General features: G+C 39.1%; 1 protein-coding gene across 5 annotated transcripts in view; it reads left to right on the top strand.

Moving 5' to 3' along the window:
- The window catches only part of MRAP2 (melanocortin 2 receptor accessory protein 2), a 58326-nt gene that overhangs the window by 23164 nt on the left and 15071 nt on the right, over nucleotides 1-20091 (top strand). For 4 of the 5 annotated variants that reach the window (XM_060283610.1, XM_030859428.2, XM_060283611.1 and 1 more), the window contains exon 3: nucleotides 18988-19087. The exons of the other annotated variant lie outside the window; for it this stretch is intronic. In XM_060283610.1, coding sequence (XP_060139593.1) covers nucleotides 18988-19087 — 100 coding nt within the window. The remainder of the gene's footprint in view (nucleotides 1-18987; nucleotides 19088-20091) is intronic. 5 annotated transcript variants of the gene reach the window in all.

The raw sequence follows: 20091 nt of genomic DNA on the forward strand, positions 1-20091 counted from the left end.
CTGTCCCCTAACTCCCTTCCCCTCTGATAACCACTGATCTGTTTTCTGTGTCTATCAATTTTTTGTTTGTTTTGTTTGTTTGTTTTAGATTCCACATACGAGTGAAATTATACAGTATTTGTCTTTCTCTAGTGTATTTTCTTTTCTCTAGTGTATTTCACTTAACATAATACCCTCACGGTCTATCTATATTGTCTCAAATGGCAACATTGCATTCTTTTTTATGACTGAGTAATATTCCATTTTCTCTGTGTGTTTGTACCATCTTCATTATCCATTCATCCATTGATGGACACTTAGGTTGTTTCCAAATCTTTGCTATTATAAATAATGCTGTGGATTGGTTCAAGATGGCAGAGTAGAAGGACGTGTTCTCACTCCCTCTTGTGAGAGCACTGGAATCACAACTAACTGCTGAACAGTCATCGACAGGAAGATGCTGGAACTCACCAAAAAAGATACCCCACATCCAAAGACAAAGGAGAAGCCACAATAAGATGGTAGGAGGGGCGCAACACAGTAAAATCAAATCCCATAACTGCTGGGTGGGTGACTCACAAACTGGAGAACACTTATACCACAGAAGTCCACCCACTGGAGTGAAGGTTCTGAGCCCCACATCAGGCTTCCCAACCTGGGGGTCTGGCAATGGGAGGAGGAATTACTAGAGAATCAGACTTTGAAGCCTGGTGGGATTTGATTGCAGGACTTTGAGAGGACTGGGGGAAACAGAGACTCCACTCTTGGAGGGCACACACAAAGTAGTGTGTGCGTCGGGACCCAGGGGAAGGAGCAGTGACCCCATAGGAGACTGAACCAGACCTACCTGCTAGTGTTGGAGGGTCTCCTGCAGAGGCGGGGGGTGGCTGTGTCTCACCATGAGGACAAGGACACTGGCAGCAGAAGTTCTGGGAAGTACTCCTGGCGTGAGTGCTCCCAGAGTCCGCCATTAGCCCCACCAAAGAGCGCCGGTAAGCTCCAGTGTTGGGTTGCCTCAGGCCAAACAAGCAACAGGGAGGGAACCCAGCCCCACCCATCAGCAGACAAGTGGATTAAAGTTTTACTGAGCTCTGCACACCAGAGCAACAGCCAGCTCTACCCACCACCAGTCCCTCCCATCAGGAAACTTGCACAAGCCTCTTAGGTAGCCTCATCCACTAGAAGGCAGACAGCAGAAGCAAGAAGAACTACAATCCTGCAGCCTGTGGAACAAAAACCACATTCACAGAAAGACAGACAAGATGAAAAGACAGAGGGCTATGTACCAGATGAAGGAACAAGATGAAACCCCAGAAAAACAACTAAATGAAGTGGAGATAGGCAACATTCCAGAAAAAGAATTCAGAATAATGATAGTGAAGATGATCCAGGACCTCGGAAAAAGAACGGAGGCAAAGATCGAGAAGATGCAAGAAATGTTTAACAAAGACCTAGAAGAATTAAAGAACAAACAAACAGAGATGAACAATACAGTAACTGAAATGAAAAATACACTAGAAGGAATCAATAGCAGAATAACTGAGGCAGAAGAATGGATAAGTGACCTGGAAGACAGAATAGTGAAATTCACTGCTGCAGAACAGAATAAAGAAGAAAGAATAAAAAGAAATGAAGACAGCCTAAGAGACCTCTGGGACAACATTAAATGCAACAACATTCGCATTTTAGGGGTCCCAGAAGGAGAAGAAAGAGAGAAAGGACCCAAGAAAATATTTGAAGAGATTATAGTCAAAAAATTCCCTAACCTGGGAAAGGAGATAACCACCCAAGTCCAGGAGGCACAGAGAGTCCCACACAGGATAAACCCAAGGAGAAACACGCCAAGACACATAGTAATCAAATTGGCAAAAATTAAAGACAAAGTATTGAAAGCAGCAAGGGAAAAACAACAAATAACATACAAGGGAACTCCCATACAGTTAACAGCTGATTTCTCAGTGGACGCTCTACAAGCCAGAAGGGAGGGGAATGACATTTAAAGTGATGAAAGGGAAGAACCTACAACCAAGGTTACTCTCCCTGGCAAGGATCTCATTCAGATTCGATGGAGAAATCAAAAGCTCTACAGACAAGCAAAAGCTAAGAGAATTCAGCACCACCACAGCAGCTCTACAACAAATGCTAAAGGAACTTCTGTAAGTGGGAAACACAAGAGAAGAAAAGGACCTACAAAAACAAAGCCAAAACAATTAAGAAAATGGTCATAGGAACATACATATCGATAATTACCTTAAACGTGAATGGATTAAATGCTCCAACCAGAAGACACAGCCTCGCTGAATGGATACAAAAACAAGACCCATATATATTCTGTCTACAAGAGACCCACTTCAGACCTAGGGACACATACAGACTGAAAGTGAGGGGATGGAAAAAGATATTCCATGCAAATGGAAATCCAAAGAAAGCTGGAGTAGCAATCCTCAATATCAGATAAAATAGACTTTAAGATAAAGAATGTTACAAGAGACAAGGAAGGACACTACATAATGATCAAGGGATCAATCCAAGAAGAAGATATAACAATTATAAATATATGTGCATCCAACATAGGAGCACCTCAATACATAAGGCAACTGCTAACAACTATAAAAGAGGAAATCGACAGTAACACAATAATAGTGGGGAACTTTAACACCTCACTTACACCAAAGCACAGACCATCCAAACAGAAAGTTAATAAGGAAACACAAGCTTTAAATGACACAACAGACCAGATAGATTTAATTGATATTTATAGGACATTCCATCCAAAAACAGCAGATTACACTTTCTTCTCAAGTGCGCACAGAACATTCTCCAGGATAGATCACATCTTGGGTCACAAATCAAGCCTCAGTAAATTTAAGGAAATTGAAATCATATCAAGCATCTTTTCTGACCACAACATTATGAGATTAGATATCAATTACAGGGGAAAAAACGTAAAAAACACAAACACATGGAGGCTAAACAATACGTTCCTAAATAACTAAGAGACCACTGAAGAAATCAAAGAGGAAATCAAATACCTAGAGACAAATAACGATGAAAACACGATGATCCAAAACCTATGGGATGTGGCAAAAGCAGTTCTAAGAGGGAAGTTTATAGCAATACAATCCTACCTCAAGAAACAACAAATGGGCTTCCCTGGTGGCGCAGCGGTTGAGAGTCTGCCTGCCGATGCAGGGGACATGGGTTCCTGCCTTGGTTCAGGAATATCCCACGTGCCGCGGAGTGGCTAGGCCCATGAGCATGACCACTGAGCCTGCGTGTCCGGAGCCTGTGCTCTGCAACGGGAGAGGCCACAGCAGCGAGAAGCCCGTGTACCACAAAAAAAAAAAAAAAAAAGAAAAAGAAACAACAAACATCTCAAATAAACAATCTAACCTTACACGTAAAAGAACTAGAGAAAGAAGAACAAACAAAACCCAAAGTTAGTAGAAGGAAAGAAATCATAAAGGTCAGAGCCGAAATAAATGAAAAAGAAACAAAGAAAACAAAGCAAAGATCAATAAAACTAAGAGCTGGTTCTTTGAGAAGATAAACAAAATTGATAAACCATTAGCCAGACTCATCAAGAAAAAGAGGGAGAGGACTCAAATCATTAAAATTAGAAATGAAAAAAAAGAAGTTACAACAGACACCACAGAAATACAAAGCATCCTAAGAGACTACCACAGGCAACTCTATGCCAATAAAATGGACACCCTGGAAGAAATGGACAAATTCTTAGAAAGTTATAACCTTCCAAGACTGAACCAGGAAGAAATAGAAAATATGAACAGATCAATCACAAGTATTGAAATTGAAATTGTGATTAAAACTCTTCCAACAAACAAAAGCTCAGGACCAGATGGCTTCACAGGTGAATTCTATCAAACATTTAGAGGAGAGCTAACATCCATCCTTCTCAGACTCTTGCAAAAAATTGCAGAGGAAGGAACACTCCCAAACTCATTCTATGAGGCCACCATCACCTTGATACCAAAACCAGACAAAGATACTACAAAAAAAGAAAATGACAGACCAATATCACTCATGAATATAGATGCAAAAATCCTCAACAGAATACTAGCAAACAGAATCCAACAATACATTAAAGGATCATACACCATGATCAAGTAGGATTTATCCCAAGGATGCAAGGATTCTTCAATATACACAAATCAATCAATGTGATACAACATATTAACAAACTGAAGGAGAAAAACCATATGATCATCTCAATAGATGCATAAAAAGCTTTTGACAAAATTCAACACCCACTTATGATAAAAACTCTCCAGAAGGTGGGCATAGGGGGAACCCACCTCAACATATTAAAAGCCATATATGACAAACCCACAGTAAACATCATTCTCAATGGTGAAAAACTGAAAGCATTTCCTCTAAGATCAGGAAAAAGACAAGCATATCCACTCTCATCACTATTATTCAACAAAATTTTGGAAGTCCTAGCCACGGCAGTCAGAGAAGAAAAAGAAATAAAAGGAATACAAATTGGAAAAGAAGAGTAAAACTGTCACTGTTTGCAGATGACCTGATACTATACATAGAGAATCCTAAAGATGCCACTAAAAAACTACTAGAGCTAATCAATAAATTTGGTAAAGTTGCAGGATACAAAATTAATGCACAGAAATCTCTTGCATTCCTATACACTAATGATGAAAAATGTGAAAGAGCCAAGGGGGGAAAGTGGCGGGGCAGGGGGGGAGAGGTGGGATGAATTGGGAGACTGGGATTGACATATATACACCAATATGTACAAAATGGATAACTAATAAGAACCTGCTGTATAAAAAAAATTAAAAAAATAATGCTGCAATGAACATAGGTGTTTATACATCTTTGCGAATTAGTGTTTTCATATTCTTCAGATAAATACCTAGAAGTAGAATAGTTGGATCATATGGTAGTTCTATTCTTAATTTTTTGAGGAATCTCCATACTGTTTTGTATAGTGGCTGCACCAATTTACATTCCTACCAATAGCGCTCAAGTGTTCCCTTTTCTTCTCATCCTCTCAAACACTTGCTATTTCTTGTCTTGAGAGCCATTCTAACAGTTGTAAGGTGATATCTCATAGTGGTTTTGATTTGAATTTCTCTAATAGTTAGTGATATTGAACATCTTTTCATGTGCCCTTTGGCCATCTGTATGTCTTCTTTGGAAAGATGTCTATTCAGATCCTCTGCCCATTTTTTAGTAGAGTTGTGTGTGTTTTTTGTTGTTGTATTGTCTGTGTTCTCTATATTTTTTATATTAACCCCTTTTGTATATATGATTTACAGATTTCTCCCATTCAGTAGGCTGCCTTTTTGTTTTGATGATGGTTTCTTTCACTGTGCAGAAGCTTTTTAGTTTGATGTAGTCCCATTTATTTATTTTGCTTTTGTTTCCCTTGCCTTTGGAGTCAGATCTCTAAAAACATCACTAAGAATGATGTCAATAAGGTTACCACCTATGTTTTCTTCTAGAAATTTTATGGTTTCAGGTCTTATAGTCAAGCCTTTAATCCATTTTGAGTTAATTTTTGTGTATGGTATAAGATAGTGATCTAGTTTCATTCTTTTGCATGTGGCTGTCCAGTTTTCCCAACACCATTTATTGAAGAGACTGTCCTTTCCCCATACTATGTCCTTGGCTCCACTGTCATAGATTAATTGTCCATATATGTGTGGGTTTATTTCTGGGCTCTCTCTTTTCTTCATTGATCTGTGTGTCTGTTTTTATGACAATATCACACTGTTTTGATACTATAGCTTTGTAGTATATTTTGAAATCAGGGAGTATGATTGCTCCAGGTTTGTTCTTTCTCAAGATTGCTTTGACTATTCAGGATCTTTTGTGGTTCCATACAAATTTTAGAATTATTTGTTCTAGTTCTGTGAAATATGTCATTGGTATTTCATTAGGGATGGCATTGAATCTGTAGATTGCTTTGCATAGTATGGACATTTTAGCAATGTTAATTTTTCCAATCCTTGAATGCAGAATATCTTTCCATTTATTTGTGTCTTCTTCAGGTTTTTTTTTGTCAGAGTCTTACAGTTTTCAGCATAGAGATTTTCACCTCCTTGGTTAAATTTATTCTTAGGTATATTATTCTTTTTGATACAATTGTAAATGGAATTGTTTTCTTAATTTCTACTTATGATAGTTCATTATCAGTGTATAGAAATACCAGAGTTTCTGTATATTGAGTTTGTATCCTGCAAGTTTACTGAATTCATTTTTATAGTTGTAACAGTTTTTTGGTGAAGTCTTCAGGGTTTTCTACATATAGTACCATGTCAGCTGCAAATAGTGAAAGTTTTACTTGTTCCTTTTCAGTTTGGATGCTTTTTATTTCTTTTTCTTGTCTAATTGCTAAGACTTCCAATACTATGTTGAATAAAAGTGACAAGTGTGGGCATCCTAGTCTTGTTCCTGGTCTTAGAGGAAGAGCTTTCAGTTTTTCCCTGTTGAGTATGATGTTAGCTGTGGGTTTGTTATATTGATACATGGCTTTTATTAAGTTGAGGTATATTTCCTCCATACCCACTTTTTTTCCCCATGCTATCCTGTTACATTTAATCTCAGCAACTTGCATCCAAGAACTCATTCAAGAGAACATTATATAAGTTTATAAGCCATATTAAGGTGTACCAAAAAAGCTTTGCTCTCCTATAAACAGCCCTGAAAAACATGTTGTTTCTATTTGGTACTTAGATGATACTTCTTTAAAAAATTAAAGTATAGTTGATTTACAATGTTGTGCCAATCTCTGCTGTATAGCAAAATGACTCAGTTATACACATACATGCATTCTTTGCCATTATGGTTTATCCCAGGAGATTGGATAGAGTTCCCTGTGCTATACAGTAGGACTTTGTTGTTTATCCATTCAAAATGTAATAGTTTGCATCTACCAACCTCAAACTCTAACTTGATCCCTCTCCCTCCCCCCTCCCCCTTGGCAACCACAAGTCTGTTCTCTATAGCTGTGAGTCTATTTCTACTTTGTAGGTAAGTTCATTCGTGCCATATTTTAGATTCCACACATATGTGATATCACATAGTATTTGTCTTTCTCTTTCTGACTTATTTCACTTAGTGTGATCATCTCTAGCTGCATCCATGTTGCTGCAAATGGCATTATTTCATTCTTTTTTATGGCTGAGTAATATTCCATTGTATATATGTACCCCATCTTCTTTATCCATTCATCTGTCAATGGACATTTAGGTTGTTTCCATGTCTTGGCTATTGTGAATAGTGCTGCTATGAACATAGGCGTGCATGTATCTTTTTGAATTATAGTTTTGTCTGGGTAGGAGTGGGGTTGCTGGATCATATGGTAGGTCTATTTTTAGTTTTCTGAGGAAACTCTGTGCTGTTTTCCATAGCAGCTGCACCAACTTACATTCCCACCAACAGTGTAGGAGGGTTCCCTTTTCTCCACACCGTCTTCAACACTTGTTATTTGTAGACTTTTTAATGATAGTCATTTTGACTGGTGTGAGGTGGTACCTCATTGTAGTTTTGATGTGCATTTCTCTAATAATTAGTGATGTTGAGCATCTTTTCATGTGCCTATTGGTCATCTGTATGTCTTTTTGGAGAAATGTCTATTAATATAGTCACTTTGTTGAGAGTTCTTGTAAATGGATGTCGACTTTTGTCAAATGCTTTTTATGCAACGATTGATATGATCATGTGATTTTTATCTTTCATCCTGTTAATGTGGTGTATCATGTTGATTGATTTGCAGATACTGAACCATTTTTGGATCCCTGAAATAAATCCCTCTTATTCATGGTGTATGATCTTTTTAATGTATGTTAAATTCAGTTTGCTAATGTTTTGTTGAAGACTTTTGCATCTATTTTCGCAAAGATATTGGCGTGTGATTTTTTTTCCCTTGGTATTCTTGTCTGGTTTTGGTATCAGGATAATATGGCCTTGTAAAATGAGTTGGAAACATTTCCTCCTCTTAATTTTTTTGGAACGATTTGAAAAGCATAGGTATTAAATCTTTGAATGTTTCGTAGAATTCACCAGTGAAGTCGCCTGGTCCTATACTTTTGTTTGTTTGGAAGTTTTTTAAAATCACTGATTCAATCTCCTTATTAGTAATTGGTCTATTCAGATTTTCTATTTCTCTATAATTCAGTCTTAGAAGATTGTGTGTTTCTAGAAACTTATCCATTTCTTCTAGGTTGTTGAATTTGTTGGTATATAGTTGTTCTTAGGAGTCTCTTATAATCTTTTCTATTTCTGTGGTATCAGTTGTAATTTCTCCTCTTTCATTTCTGACTTTATTTGATTCTTCTCTGTTTTTTTTCTTGGTTAGTCTAGCTGTTGGCTTGTTGATTTTGTTTATCTTTTCAAAGAACCAGCTCTTAGTTTCATTAATCCTTTCTATTTTTTTCATTTATTTTGGGTCTGATCTTTATTATTTCCTTCCTAATGCCAACTTTGAACTTTGTTCTTTGTTTTCTAGATCCTTTAGGTGTAATGTTAGATTTGTTTATTTGAGATTTTTCTTGTTTCTTGTGGTAGGCCTGTATTGCTATGAACTTCCCTCTTAGAATCGCTTTTGCTGCCTCTTATAGATTTTAGTATGTCATATTTTTGTTTTCATTTGTCTTTAGGTATTTTTTAATTTCTCCTTTGATTTCTTCAAAGATTCATTGGTTGTTCAGATTAAATGTTGTTTAATCTTCACATTTTTGTGGTTTTTACAATTTTCTTCCCATATTTGATTTCTAGTTTTATACCATTGTGGTTGGGAAAGATGCTTAATATGATTTCAAACTTCTTGAATTTATTGAGACTTGTTTTTTGGCTTGTTTAACATGTTATCTAGCCTGGAGAGTGTTCCATGTGCACCTGAGAATGGGTACTCTGCTGCTTTTGGATGAAACGCTTTGTATGTATCTATTAAATCTGTCTGCTCTAATGTGTCGTTTAAGCCTAATATTTCTTTATTGATTTTCTGTTTGAATGATGTATCCACTGATGTAAGTGGGGTGTTAAAGTCCCCTACTGTTAGTTTGTTGATGTTAATTTCACTCCTTAGGCCTGTTAATATTTGCTTTATGTATTGTGGAGCTCCTATATTGGGTGCATATGTATTTTTTAAGTGTTACATCTTCTTGCTGCATTGACCTCTTTATCATTATATATATCCTCTTTGTCTTTTATTACATTCTTTGTTTTAAAGTCTGTTTTGTATGAGTATAGCTACACCAGCTTTCTTTTAGTTTCCATTTGCATGGACTATCTTTCCTCATCCTTTCACTTTTAATTTGTGTGTGTCCTTACTTCTGAAGTGGATCTCTTGTAGGCAGCATCCAGATGGGTCTTGTTTTTTTATCCATTCAGTCACTCTGTGTCTTTTGATTGGACAATTTAGTCCACTTACATTTAAAGTAATTACTGATAGATATGTACTTATTGCCATTTTGTTAATTATTTTTGGATTGTTTTTGTAGTTCCTCTCTGTTTCTTTTTCTCTTTCTCTCTTCCCTTGTGGTTTCATGGCTGTCTTTAGTGTTATGTTTAGGTTAATTCCTCTTTCTTTTGTGTATTTACTATAAGTTTTTGTTTGTGGCTACCATGGTTTACATTTGCATATAATGGTCTGTTTTAGGTTGATAACAACTTAAATTTGAACACATTCCAGAAGGTTACTTTTTTTTTTACTCCCTCCCTCATGTTTTATATTTTTTGACATCTTTATGACATCTATATAGATGTATATATGCATCTATATATCTATATTTATGACATCTTTTACATTTTTTATTTTATGTATACTTTAATTATTTTAGTTTTAGTTAATTTTTCTATTTTTTGTCTTTTAATCTTCATTCTTACTTTATAAGTGATTGATCCATTACCTTTACTACTGACTTACCTATTCTAGTGAGATTTTTACTCAATGTTTTTATGTTATTAATCAATGCCATTTCTTTTTAGCTTAAAGAAGTCTCTTTATCATTTTTTGTAAGTCCAGTTGAACGGTGATGAACTCCTCTAGGTTTTGCTTATCTGGGAAACTCTTAAACTCTTCAATTCTGAATGATAACCTTGTCAGGTAGAGAACTTTTGGTTGGAATTTTTTCCTTTCAGCACTTTGAATATGTCATGCCACTCCCTTCACCTGCTAAGTTTCTGCTGAAAAATTTACTGATAGCCTTATGGGGTTTCTCTTGTATATGTAAAGTTTTTTTTGTTGTTTTGTTTTAGCTACTTTTAAGATTCTCTCTTTATCTTTGCCTTTTATCATTTTAACTATGGTGTGTCTTGATGTGGATCTCTTTGGGTTCATCTTATTTGGAACTCTCTAGACTTACTGGACCTGGATGTCTATTTCCTTCTTCAGACTAGGAAAGTTTTCAGCTAATATTTCTTCAGATAAGCTTTCTGGCCCTTTCTCCTCCTTTTGGACCCCTATAATGTGAATGTTATTCTGCTTGACATTGTTCCAAAAGTCCCTTGAGATATCTTTACTTTTTAAAATTCTTTTTTTGTTTTTGCTCCTGTGTCTTAGTGAGTTCCATTGCTTTGTCTTCCTGGTGTGTTCTGCTTCATCCAGTCTGCTGTTGAACCCCTCTAGTTTGTTTTTCAGTTCAGTTATTATATTCTTCAGCTCTTTAACTTCTGTTTAGTACTTTCTTATATTTTCTCTTTCTTTGTTGAAGCTCTTACTGTGTTGCTCCATTCTTCTCCCAAGTTCAGTGAACATCTTTATGACCATTACTTTGAACTTTTTATCAGGTAGATTGTTTATCTCCATTTCATTAAGGTCTTTTTCTGAGGTTTTGTCTTGCTCTTTCATTTGGGACATATTCCTCTGTCTCCTCATTTTGAGTAACTCTCTGTGTTTGTTTCTGTATATTGGGCCAAAAAGCTGCCTCCTCCAGTCTTGAAGGAGTGGCCTTGTGTAGGAAATCCTGTGGGCCTCAGATGCCCTGGCCACTAGAGCTGGGCACTCAAGGGGCATCCCCTGTATGGGCTGCATGTGCCAGCCTGCTGCAGTGCAGGGGTGGGCAGGGGTCTTGCCCAACCCAGCTGTGGCATGCAGCTGTAGCACAGGGGTGGGTGGAGCTCTCATTGAGGCACACCTACTGGCACTAGCAGGTTAGAGGGAGACTTCCAAAATGGCACCCACCAGTGCTGGCATTAGCAAGGTAGAATGAAATCACAAGAATGGCATCTGCCAGTGTGTCCATCACCAGAAAGAGTCCCAGCAGGTTCCTGCCTTTCCAGCAGATTCTTGAAGATTAGTTAATGGGTCTCCTTCATGAATAGTCCAGGTGCTTTTCAAACGGGTGTTTTTGTGCTGGATTCTGGGGCAAGGGAGTCTGTGAGCCCTTTAAAAAGCAGGTTCTCCATTCCCTACAGATCTGTGTTTTTCCTGGATGTAATCCTCATTGGTTTTCAAAGCCAGGCATTTTGGGGGCTTGTCTCTCCTATGCAGGATCTAAGATTTGAGGTGCTTGCTATAGAGCACAGACCACCTCACTCCTTAGAGAAAAGTTCTGTATTTTTGAGATCCCTCCCAATTGTGGGTCGCTGTACCAGGGTGAAGATTTTTTTTTTGGTGAGACTGTGTTTCTGCATCTCCTAACTGTCTCAATGCTGTCTTTTTATCCTTTGTTGTGGAGGCTCTGTTTGTCCAGTTTTCAGGTCTTTTTTAGAAGGAAGTATTCCCTATGTAGTTGTAGATTTGTTGTGTCCGTGGGAGGAGGTGAATTCAGGATCTTCCTACACCACCATCTTGAACTGCCTCCAGTGGGGCTCTAGATGTGTGGTCTAAACCCTTCCTCAGGGAGAATGTGGGAGTTGGGGGTTACCTCAGATGGCTATGTTGCTGTGCTGGGGGTGGGGTTAATGGCAAGAGTGTGTCTCAGCCTTTCCTACTCATTTGGATGTGAGTAGGAAATCATTTGTCAGATGTGTAGGAGTTGCTCAGATAGTTTCTGGATCTCTTTCAGAGGGAATTGCTCCATATGTAGCTGTATATTCCATGTGTCTGTGGGAGGAGGGGAGCTCAGGAGCCTCCTGAGTTTCCATCATGGTCAACTCCCAGTTCCAGCTAATAAAGTGCTTAGCTTTTGTTCCCACTCCCTCATTGCAGGAAGGACCACAAGAGCCGGGGCTTCATGTATAGGTCCTGGGGCCTGGATGCTACTGATTGCTGATGGCTGTGGCAGACCATCTGGCTGGGCAATTAGAGGGACAGGAGCAGTGATACCCTGGCTGGTTCCTGCCCTCTGGTCTCCAGCTATGGGACTAAAAGGCTTCGGAGTTACTAATTTCCTGGATCAAGAGCTTTCTATTTTTGTTCCTTAAAAATCATTAACTAAACCACATATCATTTACCCCTGAAGTGAATAGTAATAATTAAATGCTTTTGCTCATTCCTGTATTGATGTCTTCTCAGTAGTTCTTTGTGGAAGTAAAAAAAAAAAAAAAAAAGTACGTGGAATCCATTAGGATGTGCTGTCATCAATTATCTGATGGAGGGCTGTTGCCGTCAGGGTGTGAAATCACCCCCTTTAACTTACTATGATTCTTTAATGTGTTATTTTCTGGGAAAATCTGTAGGTAAGGATACTTGCTGTTAAGAATTTAGCAGAAATCAAAATGACTGGGCAAATTGCCATATATTTCCCTGTAATATATGCTTTTACAGGCAGAGAAAACAGCCTGCTGCTGTAGTTTTGGTTGGTGCATTTCCAGAAACAGTTGAAAATCTCTTTGGGGCATATTACATTTAGAAATGATTATAGCTGGAAACAAATTCCTACAAAATGTAGGGAGAAGTATGATACACTACATACTTCCTTTACTCACTATATCATTAATAAGGAGTGCTTTTGTTTTTAACATTCCCATTGGGAAAACCCAAAAATTCCTGGGTGGGTCCTTGCTGTTTTGATTAAGAGATCTGATTAAAGTAGAGGCCCTTAGCTTCAGGAACAAACCCCAAGACATGCAGGAAAGTAAGTGAACTATTGTACTGTGTACCTTGGTATAGTCTCTTCCACTTTAAAATGCTGTAATTCTGCCCTTCAAGTGCGTCTCCTTGTTTGGCTGAGCAAAATTCAAAGCCAGTTAGGTGCAGTTTCAAAAGAATAAAAGTGAGTCATTTCAATGGGAAGCACTTATGAAGATAGGAATGACCATAGCAATTACCTTCATTTATTTGACCTGTAATGGATCTTCAGAGCAATAGCTACATCTCTAGTTAGACTGAGTTCTCCTGCCTGCTGAAATTAAGATTCCTACCTCCAAAGGGTCTTTCATCTGAGAAACAACCTCTGATGGTCATTGTAAATTCTCCTTTTGCCTTCAGTTTTGGATCTGGTATTAAACCTTATATCTATCAGAAGTGGACATATATCTGACATACACTGGGTACCAGCAGAATGGACATTGATTCATTCTGCATGTATTTGTTGAGTACCTGTTATGTGCAGCACTATTTTAAGCACTGGAGATACAACAGTGAACAGAAAAGACAAAACACTTTCTCATATGGATCTTGCATTTTACTGGGAGAGAGATAATAAGTAAGTTAAATAGATGAACTATGCCAGATGGTGATAAAAGATAGAGTAGGGAAAGGAGATGTGGAGAGTCGAGGTGAAAGTATAGCTAGAATGGCCATGGAAGGCCTTCCTGAGAAGGAGAAAAATGATAGAAGACCTAAAGGAAGTGAGAGATTGAGCTATAAGATACTTTGGGAAGAACATTCCAGAAAGTGCTCCATGGCAAGAGCAAAATGGAACACACAAGGAACAATGAGGAGGTCAGCCTGGTGCCAGAGGGGTGAATAAGAGGCAGAACATCAGGAGACAAAGTCAGGTGATGGGGAAGAGGGCACTGGGGCCTTAGAGGTCAAGCTAAGGACTTATGACTTATGACATTTTCTCTGAGAAGTCATTTGAGGGTTTGGAGCAGAAGCGTGGTACCTAGCTTGGGTTTCAGTAAGATCACTCTGCAGCTGGGGAAGGAAGGGGATGAGATTGGAAGCAGAGGCCAGGCAGGGGGCTATTGCCAAAATCCAGGCAGCTGCTGAGGTGACTTGGACCATGGTGGGGGCAGTGGAGTGGTAAGAAGTACATATACTCTGGATCTTTTTGAAGATAGATCTGACAGGATTTGTCAGTGGATTGGCAGTAGGGTGCAAGAGAAGGAGAAGGGCCAAGGATGATTTGAAACTTGTGATCTGAGTAACTGGCAGTATGAATTGCCATTGACTGAGATGGGGAAGACTGGGAGAAACAGCACCCCCAGGAGCTCATTTTTGGACTTGTTCCACTGAGACGCATCAGACCTCCAAGAGGACATGAGGGGAGAGGTAGGTGTACAGTGAAGGTATAAATTTGAGTCATCAGCATATTCAAACCCAAGAGGCTGGTTGAATGAGTATCGATTAGAAAACTAAAGAGGTCCCAGAATTGAGCCCTGGGACACCCTAGCATTTAGAAATTGGGGGATGTTCAGAAGAAAGCAGCAAAGGAGTTTGAATTGAATTTATAGAAAGGTAAGAAGAAAATTGTGTGATTGTGGTTTCCTGGAAGCCAAGTGAAGAAAGGGTTTCAAAGATGAGACCATGGAGTGTGTCACATGCTGCTATTATGGTCAAGTAAGTCGAGGGCTGAGACTTGACTCTTGGATTTACAGTGTAGAAATTAATGGCAATGACCTTAAAAGCAGTTTCAGTAGAGTGTTAGGAGTAAACACTGCTAGAATTGGTTCAATAAAAAATGAGAGGAGAGGAACTGGAGACAGTATGTACAGGCAGATCTCTCAAGAATTGTGTTATAAATGTAGGGAGGAAGAGAAATGGGGCATTTATGAAGGGCTTGGCTAGGTGAGACATTTAGATAAGCAGAAGCAAAAGCCTATGAGTCAATGAGTTTACATTTTAGCAGGACCACTCTGGCAGCTGTGTTGAGGTGAGACTAAAGGAGCATCCTCTGATTCTGAGCCATCAGTGGTGGCCACAGTCTGTACTTTTGTCATGTGCCCACTTGCAGATAATGCCAGATGCATGCGTGGATGAGTCAGCAGGAAGCTGACTCATCAAGATAGGAAACAGAGCTAGAGCTAGTGAAGGCTTAGAGTAAGACGTGTGATGGGGAGCACAGTAGGGACAAATACTAGAACCCCACGGTTGGCTCCTTGCCAGGAATTCATACCACAGAACTGACCCTAACACCGTAGGAACCAGAAGTGGTGTGAAGACAGTGCTGGCTCTGGTGTCCTGAACCCTCTCTTTAAGCATTAACCCTCATTTTTCATACAACCACGAGATGGAAAGGTCACAATTTATTCTTTTTTAAATTTTATTTTAGGGACTTCCCTGACAGTCCAGTGGTTAAGGCTCCACCTTCCAATGCAGGGGGCGTGGGTTCAATCCCTGGTTGGGGAGCTAACATCCCACATGCTGCATGGTGTAGCCAAAAATTAAATAAATAAATAAAATAAAAAATTTATTTTATATTGGACTATAGTTGATTTACAATGTTGTGTTAGTTTCAGGTGTACAGCAAAGTGATTCAGTTATACATATACATATATCTATTCTTCTTCAAAATCTTTTCCCATTTAGGTTATTACAAGATATTGAGCAGAGTTCCCTGTGCTATACAGTAGGTCCTTGTTGGTGGTCTATTTTAAATATAGTCGTGCGTATATGTCAATCCCAAACTCCCAATTTATCGCTCCCCCCCACCCTTCCCCTTTGGTAACCATAAGTTTGTTTTCTAAGTCTGTGAGTCTGTTTCTGTTTTGTAAATAAGTTCATTTGTATCATTATTTTAGATTACGCATGTAAGTGATATCATATTATATTTGTTTTTCTCTGACTTACTTCACTTAATATGATCATCTCTAGGTCCATCCATGGTGCTGCAAATGGCATTATTTCATTCTTTTTTATGGCTGAGTAGTATTCCATTATATATATATACCACATCTTTATCCATTCCTCTGTCGAAGGACATTTAGGTTGCTTCCACGTCTTGGCTATCGTAAAAAGCGACGCAATGAACACTGGGGTGCATGTATCCTTTCGAACCATGGTTTTCTCTGGATATATGCCCAGGAGTGGGATTAGTGGATCATATGGTGATTCTATTTTTGGTTTTTTAAGGAACCTCCATACTGTTCTCCATAGTGGCTGCACTAATTTACATTCCCACCAACAGTGTAGGAGAGTTCCCTTTTCTCCACATCCTCTCCAGTATGTCTTGTTTGTAGACTTTTTGATGATGGCCATTCTGCCTGGTGTGAGGGGTGGAGGGGAGGGGAAATAGGATGGGCTAGTTGCTCTTGTCCTCCCCTATAGTGGAAAACATGGAGAAACATATCATACCAGTGAAAACCGTGCAAGCTGTCAGCTTTCAGCTCCGTTTCATTCCATTCATTAGAGCTCAGGCTAAGGGAAAGTCATTTTATTATGACACATCCTATTTGGGATTCCTCTGGGCAATTTGCTCTACCCTCTTACTATAATGGTCTCCAAGTAGCTCAGTCTCTAGGCAGGACAGAAGTAGCTGTTCGGCTCTATTAGAACCCCCTGTGGAAGGCTTTCTTGGCTTCCTTAATGAACCGGCCTCCTTGGAGCCTCGCTCACTCTATGTAAACCTCTGTTCTGACTTCCTTCCAAGAAAGGGTGCTTTGGGGAAGACCAGAGGCTCTGCATTCCTCCTTTTACTGCAATGCTCACGTCTGTGAAACTTGGCATATAAATAAAACTTCAAGAGGGTTTGGTTATTCCTGAGAAGAGATGGAGATCTCTGATATTCTCTGAAAGGGGCTCAGGGTGAGAAAGTGCCCTGGGATTGGGCCATGTGACAGAGGATGAGGTAGAGGAGAATTAATGGAAATAATCTGAGGAAGCAGAATTTCCTTTGGAGAAGAATGTGAATAAGCAAAGCTGCTTAAAGCATATTGTGATGAGAAACGTGGATACCACATTATCAAGAAAACATCTGAAAATGCCATTGGATCATGGGGATTTTCAAATTCTAACCAAAGCTCTCTTCATTCCCACTCTGTTCCCTCATGACTTTGCTGAGGGCTGAGACCCTCCCAGGTCCCACGTTATTGTTGCTTTGTGATCCGCTCCCTGGGTCACTAGAAGGACGGGGGCAAGGGACTGGGCTGGGTCAAAGGCACCCTCCTCCATCCCTGCCCACTCTGGGATAGGGGACTGGAGGACTCATAGCGATCCAGCCACCATTGGCGGTGTGAAAGCTGTCCTCATATCCCTTCCTAGGAAAGAGATTTGAAAATGGATCAACACGACTAGATTAAATTCTCAGCTGAGGATTTTATGATTCTGGTGGGTCACTGTAGAATTTCCTTTTGCTGTGCAGGCAGTTGATGAAGTGTAGGTTATTGAGCTGTTGTTTATCTGCACAATGATGCTTTTCAGTCTGTGCCCCCATAACTGAGATGCTATTGTTACATGCTGCACTTGTGCACATGTGTTTATTTTGGTACTTGTCCTTATGTCTTGTTTAGGCCTCATTTCCATTAGATCGTAAGGCAAAATCTACAATTCCTGTTTCTTTGGCACTCTTAACCCCGGGAAAGATAAATTAGCTTTGCATCCAGAGTGCTGAATAAATGTTGTTGAATAAAAGTTGTTAACCTCTAGGCTGTAGTATATGTAGAATGAAAGTATGAATTATGTGAAGTAAATTACTAATCTGATTTCTTCATGTTAGAGTGCTATATACTTATAATTGAGTTAGAATAATGCTTTGTATTTTAGACACATTTAGTGCGTAAGTTCTGTTTACCTCTTTTTTTTCAATTGCTAAGTATCCTCATTGTATTGCCACATAGGTAAACTTCTTAGAATAGATCAGAAAATGTAAAATACTTCAACTCTGTCGCCTCTCCCAGACTTAAGACCCTATTAGGAAGGTACCAGGTTCTGGTAGACAGCCTGGTCTCATCCCCATCCGAGAGACATACGCTAGTGACTATTACCCATGATAGGATCAAGGAGAGACCCATGTAGAGAAGCACAGACAAAAATGTCATGGGGTCCGCAGGAGGGAGCAAGCACATCTGTTGGGGAGATTAGGCTTTGTGAAGGAGATGGTGTAAGGCATGGGCTTTGAAGGATAGATAGACTTCCATTAGCTCCAGCCTGGGGACAGTTGTTCCAGCTGGTGAAGGTACAGGCCCCTGAAAAGGTGTGGGTATTAGGAAGCTGTGCCTAAGAGTTCAGATGAGTACAGGGACACAGTGTCCCCTAGTCCACTTGGAAACATGAGTTTTAAAGTAGGGGTAAACTGGGAGAAAATGATCATTTTAACAATAATAGCCTGCAAATGTGTGTTACCTTTTTCTCAGATGCCAGACGTTGTACAAGTTCTTTGTATATGGAATGTCTTCTAATCTGAAAAAGGTCAGGTCTATTTTTGTTGAAGCGTTTTTCATAAAAGAGCAATATTATCAGAGCTCTGATAAAGCAGATTTGTACAGAGATGAGGCACAGGGAAAGGCCAAAGTTAGGAAGAGCACTCAGGAGGTCATTTGTATGTTCTCTGCAAGATGTAATGAAGAGCTGAGTTATGCCAGCAGGAGCATGTGTGAAAATACAAAATTGGGTTGGTTTGAATCAGAAGTCATTTTAAACTTCATATTGCAGTTTCTGCTAAAAATTGGATTTTCTAACTCAAAACACTTCAGTGGAATCTTGAGGACCTAGACAGCCCATTTTCTGTCTTAGATTCCGCCACTGGGATGTGGAAACCAAGAGTCTGGAGGGCTGACATCTCTTAGTAGTACCTGAGACAGAAATCCGGAGGCAGACTCTTCCCTCATCCCTGCATCTCTGACTGATGGGTCAAGATTGTCTCAGAAGATTGTTGACATCTTTTCTCATTTCATGTATCAAAAAGCACAGGTTCCTCAATTATTTAAGTTTTATGCTGCTATGAAATACTAATCCCAGTATTAACTGTCTTGTAGATTCCATTGTGATTGGATTTTGGATTGGTCTCGCGGTCTTTGTGATTTTCATGTTTTTCGTGCTGACTCTGCTGACCAAGACAGGAGCCCCACACCAAGAGTAAGTTTGGGCTCTTCCTAAATGCCCGTTAAGCTCCACAGGGACCAGAAAAAACAGAAATGGGATCCGGGGCTGGGGTTGCTTCCAGTGGGTGGAAAGATGGCCCTGGTTATGGATGTGCTGTCTGGACCCAGTGCCTGTTGTGTGGGACCTGCCTTCCTCCTCTTGCCTCTGGGGCTCATTTTCAAGTGAACCCTTGTGCACCTGGGTTTCTTGGTCCTTTCCAGTAGTCTAACTGCTGATCCAGCCTCAATTTTTATTTTGAAAGTATTATGAATTGGGATGTATTTTCTCCTTATTCCCAAAAGAATTTAGATGACTCACCAGACTGAAAAAAAGTGAAAAAAGACAATAGCAAAAGTAGGATGAAAACTAGCTTAGAAAACGTTTTGAGGAGCAGAGAAATAGTTGTTACTGGATACACGACTGAATTAATTATTAACAATAGTCACTGAATTCAGCATTAAGTTTCCTTGAAACGAAATAAAACGGAAACATTAAGGATTATATAATTTTCATGGCGTGGTAAAGAACATCCATGTTGGGCTTTGAATTTATGGAGGAAATGATTACATGGATGCTTAAAAAACGCTGAGTAATGTCACAATGTATTTGGTCAGTTATGGTTTGCAAAACACTCAGAACTGTTTTAGAGGATTTTCTTTTATCCAAACTCTTCCAAAAAAGGGAAAAATAATAACTTATGTTGGATACCTTATCAGTCAGTCCCAGCAGGCAACAGATAGCACACTCAAATTAGATAATTAGAAGAGCTTTTTTTTTATTTTTTATTGAAGTATAGTTGATTTACAATGTTGTGTTAATTTCTGCTGTACAGCAAAGTGACTCAGCTATACACATATATCCATTTTTTAAATATTCTTTTCCATATGGTTTATCCCAGGATATTGAATATAGTTCCCTGTGCTCTACAGTAGGACCTTGTTGTTTATCCAATCTATATGTAATAGTTTGCATCTACTAACCCCAAACTCTCAGCCCAT

Source organism: Globicephala melas, chromosome 14 (assembly GCF_963455315.2).
Source record: "Globicephala melas chromosome 14, mGloMel1.2, whole genome shotgun sequence".
In the NCBI taxonomy this organism is placed as follows: domain Eukaryota; kingdom Metazoa; phylum Chordata; class Mammalia; order Artiodactyla; family Delphinidae; genus Globicephala; species Globicephala melas.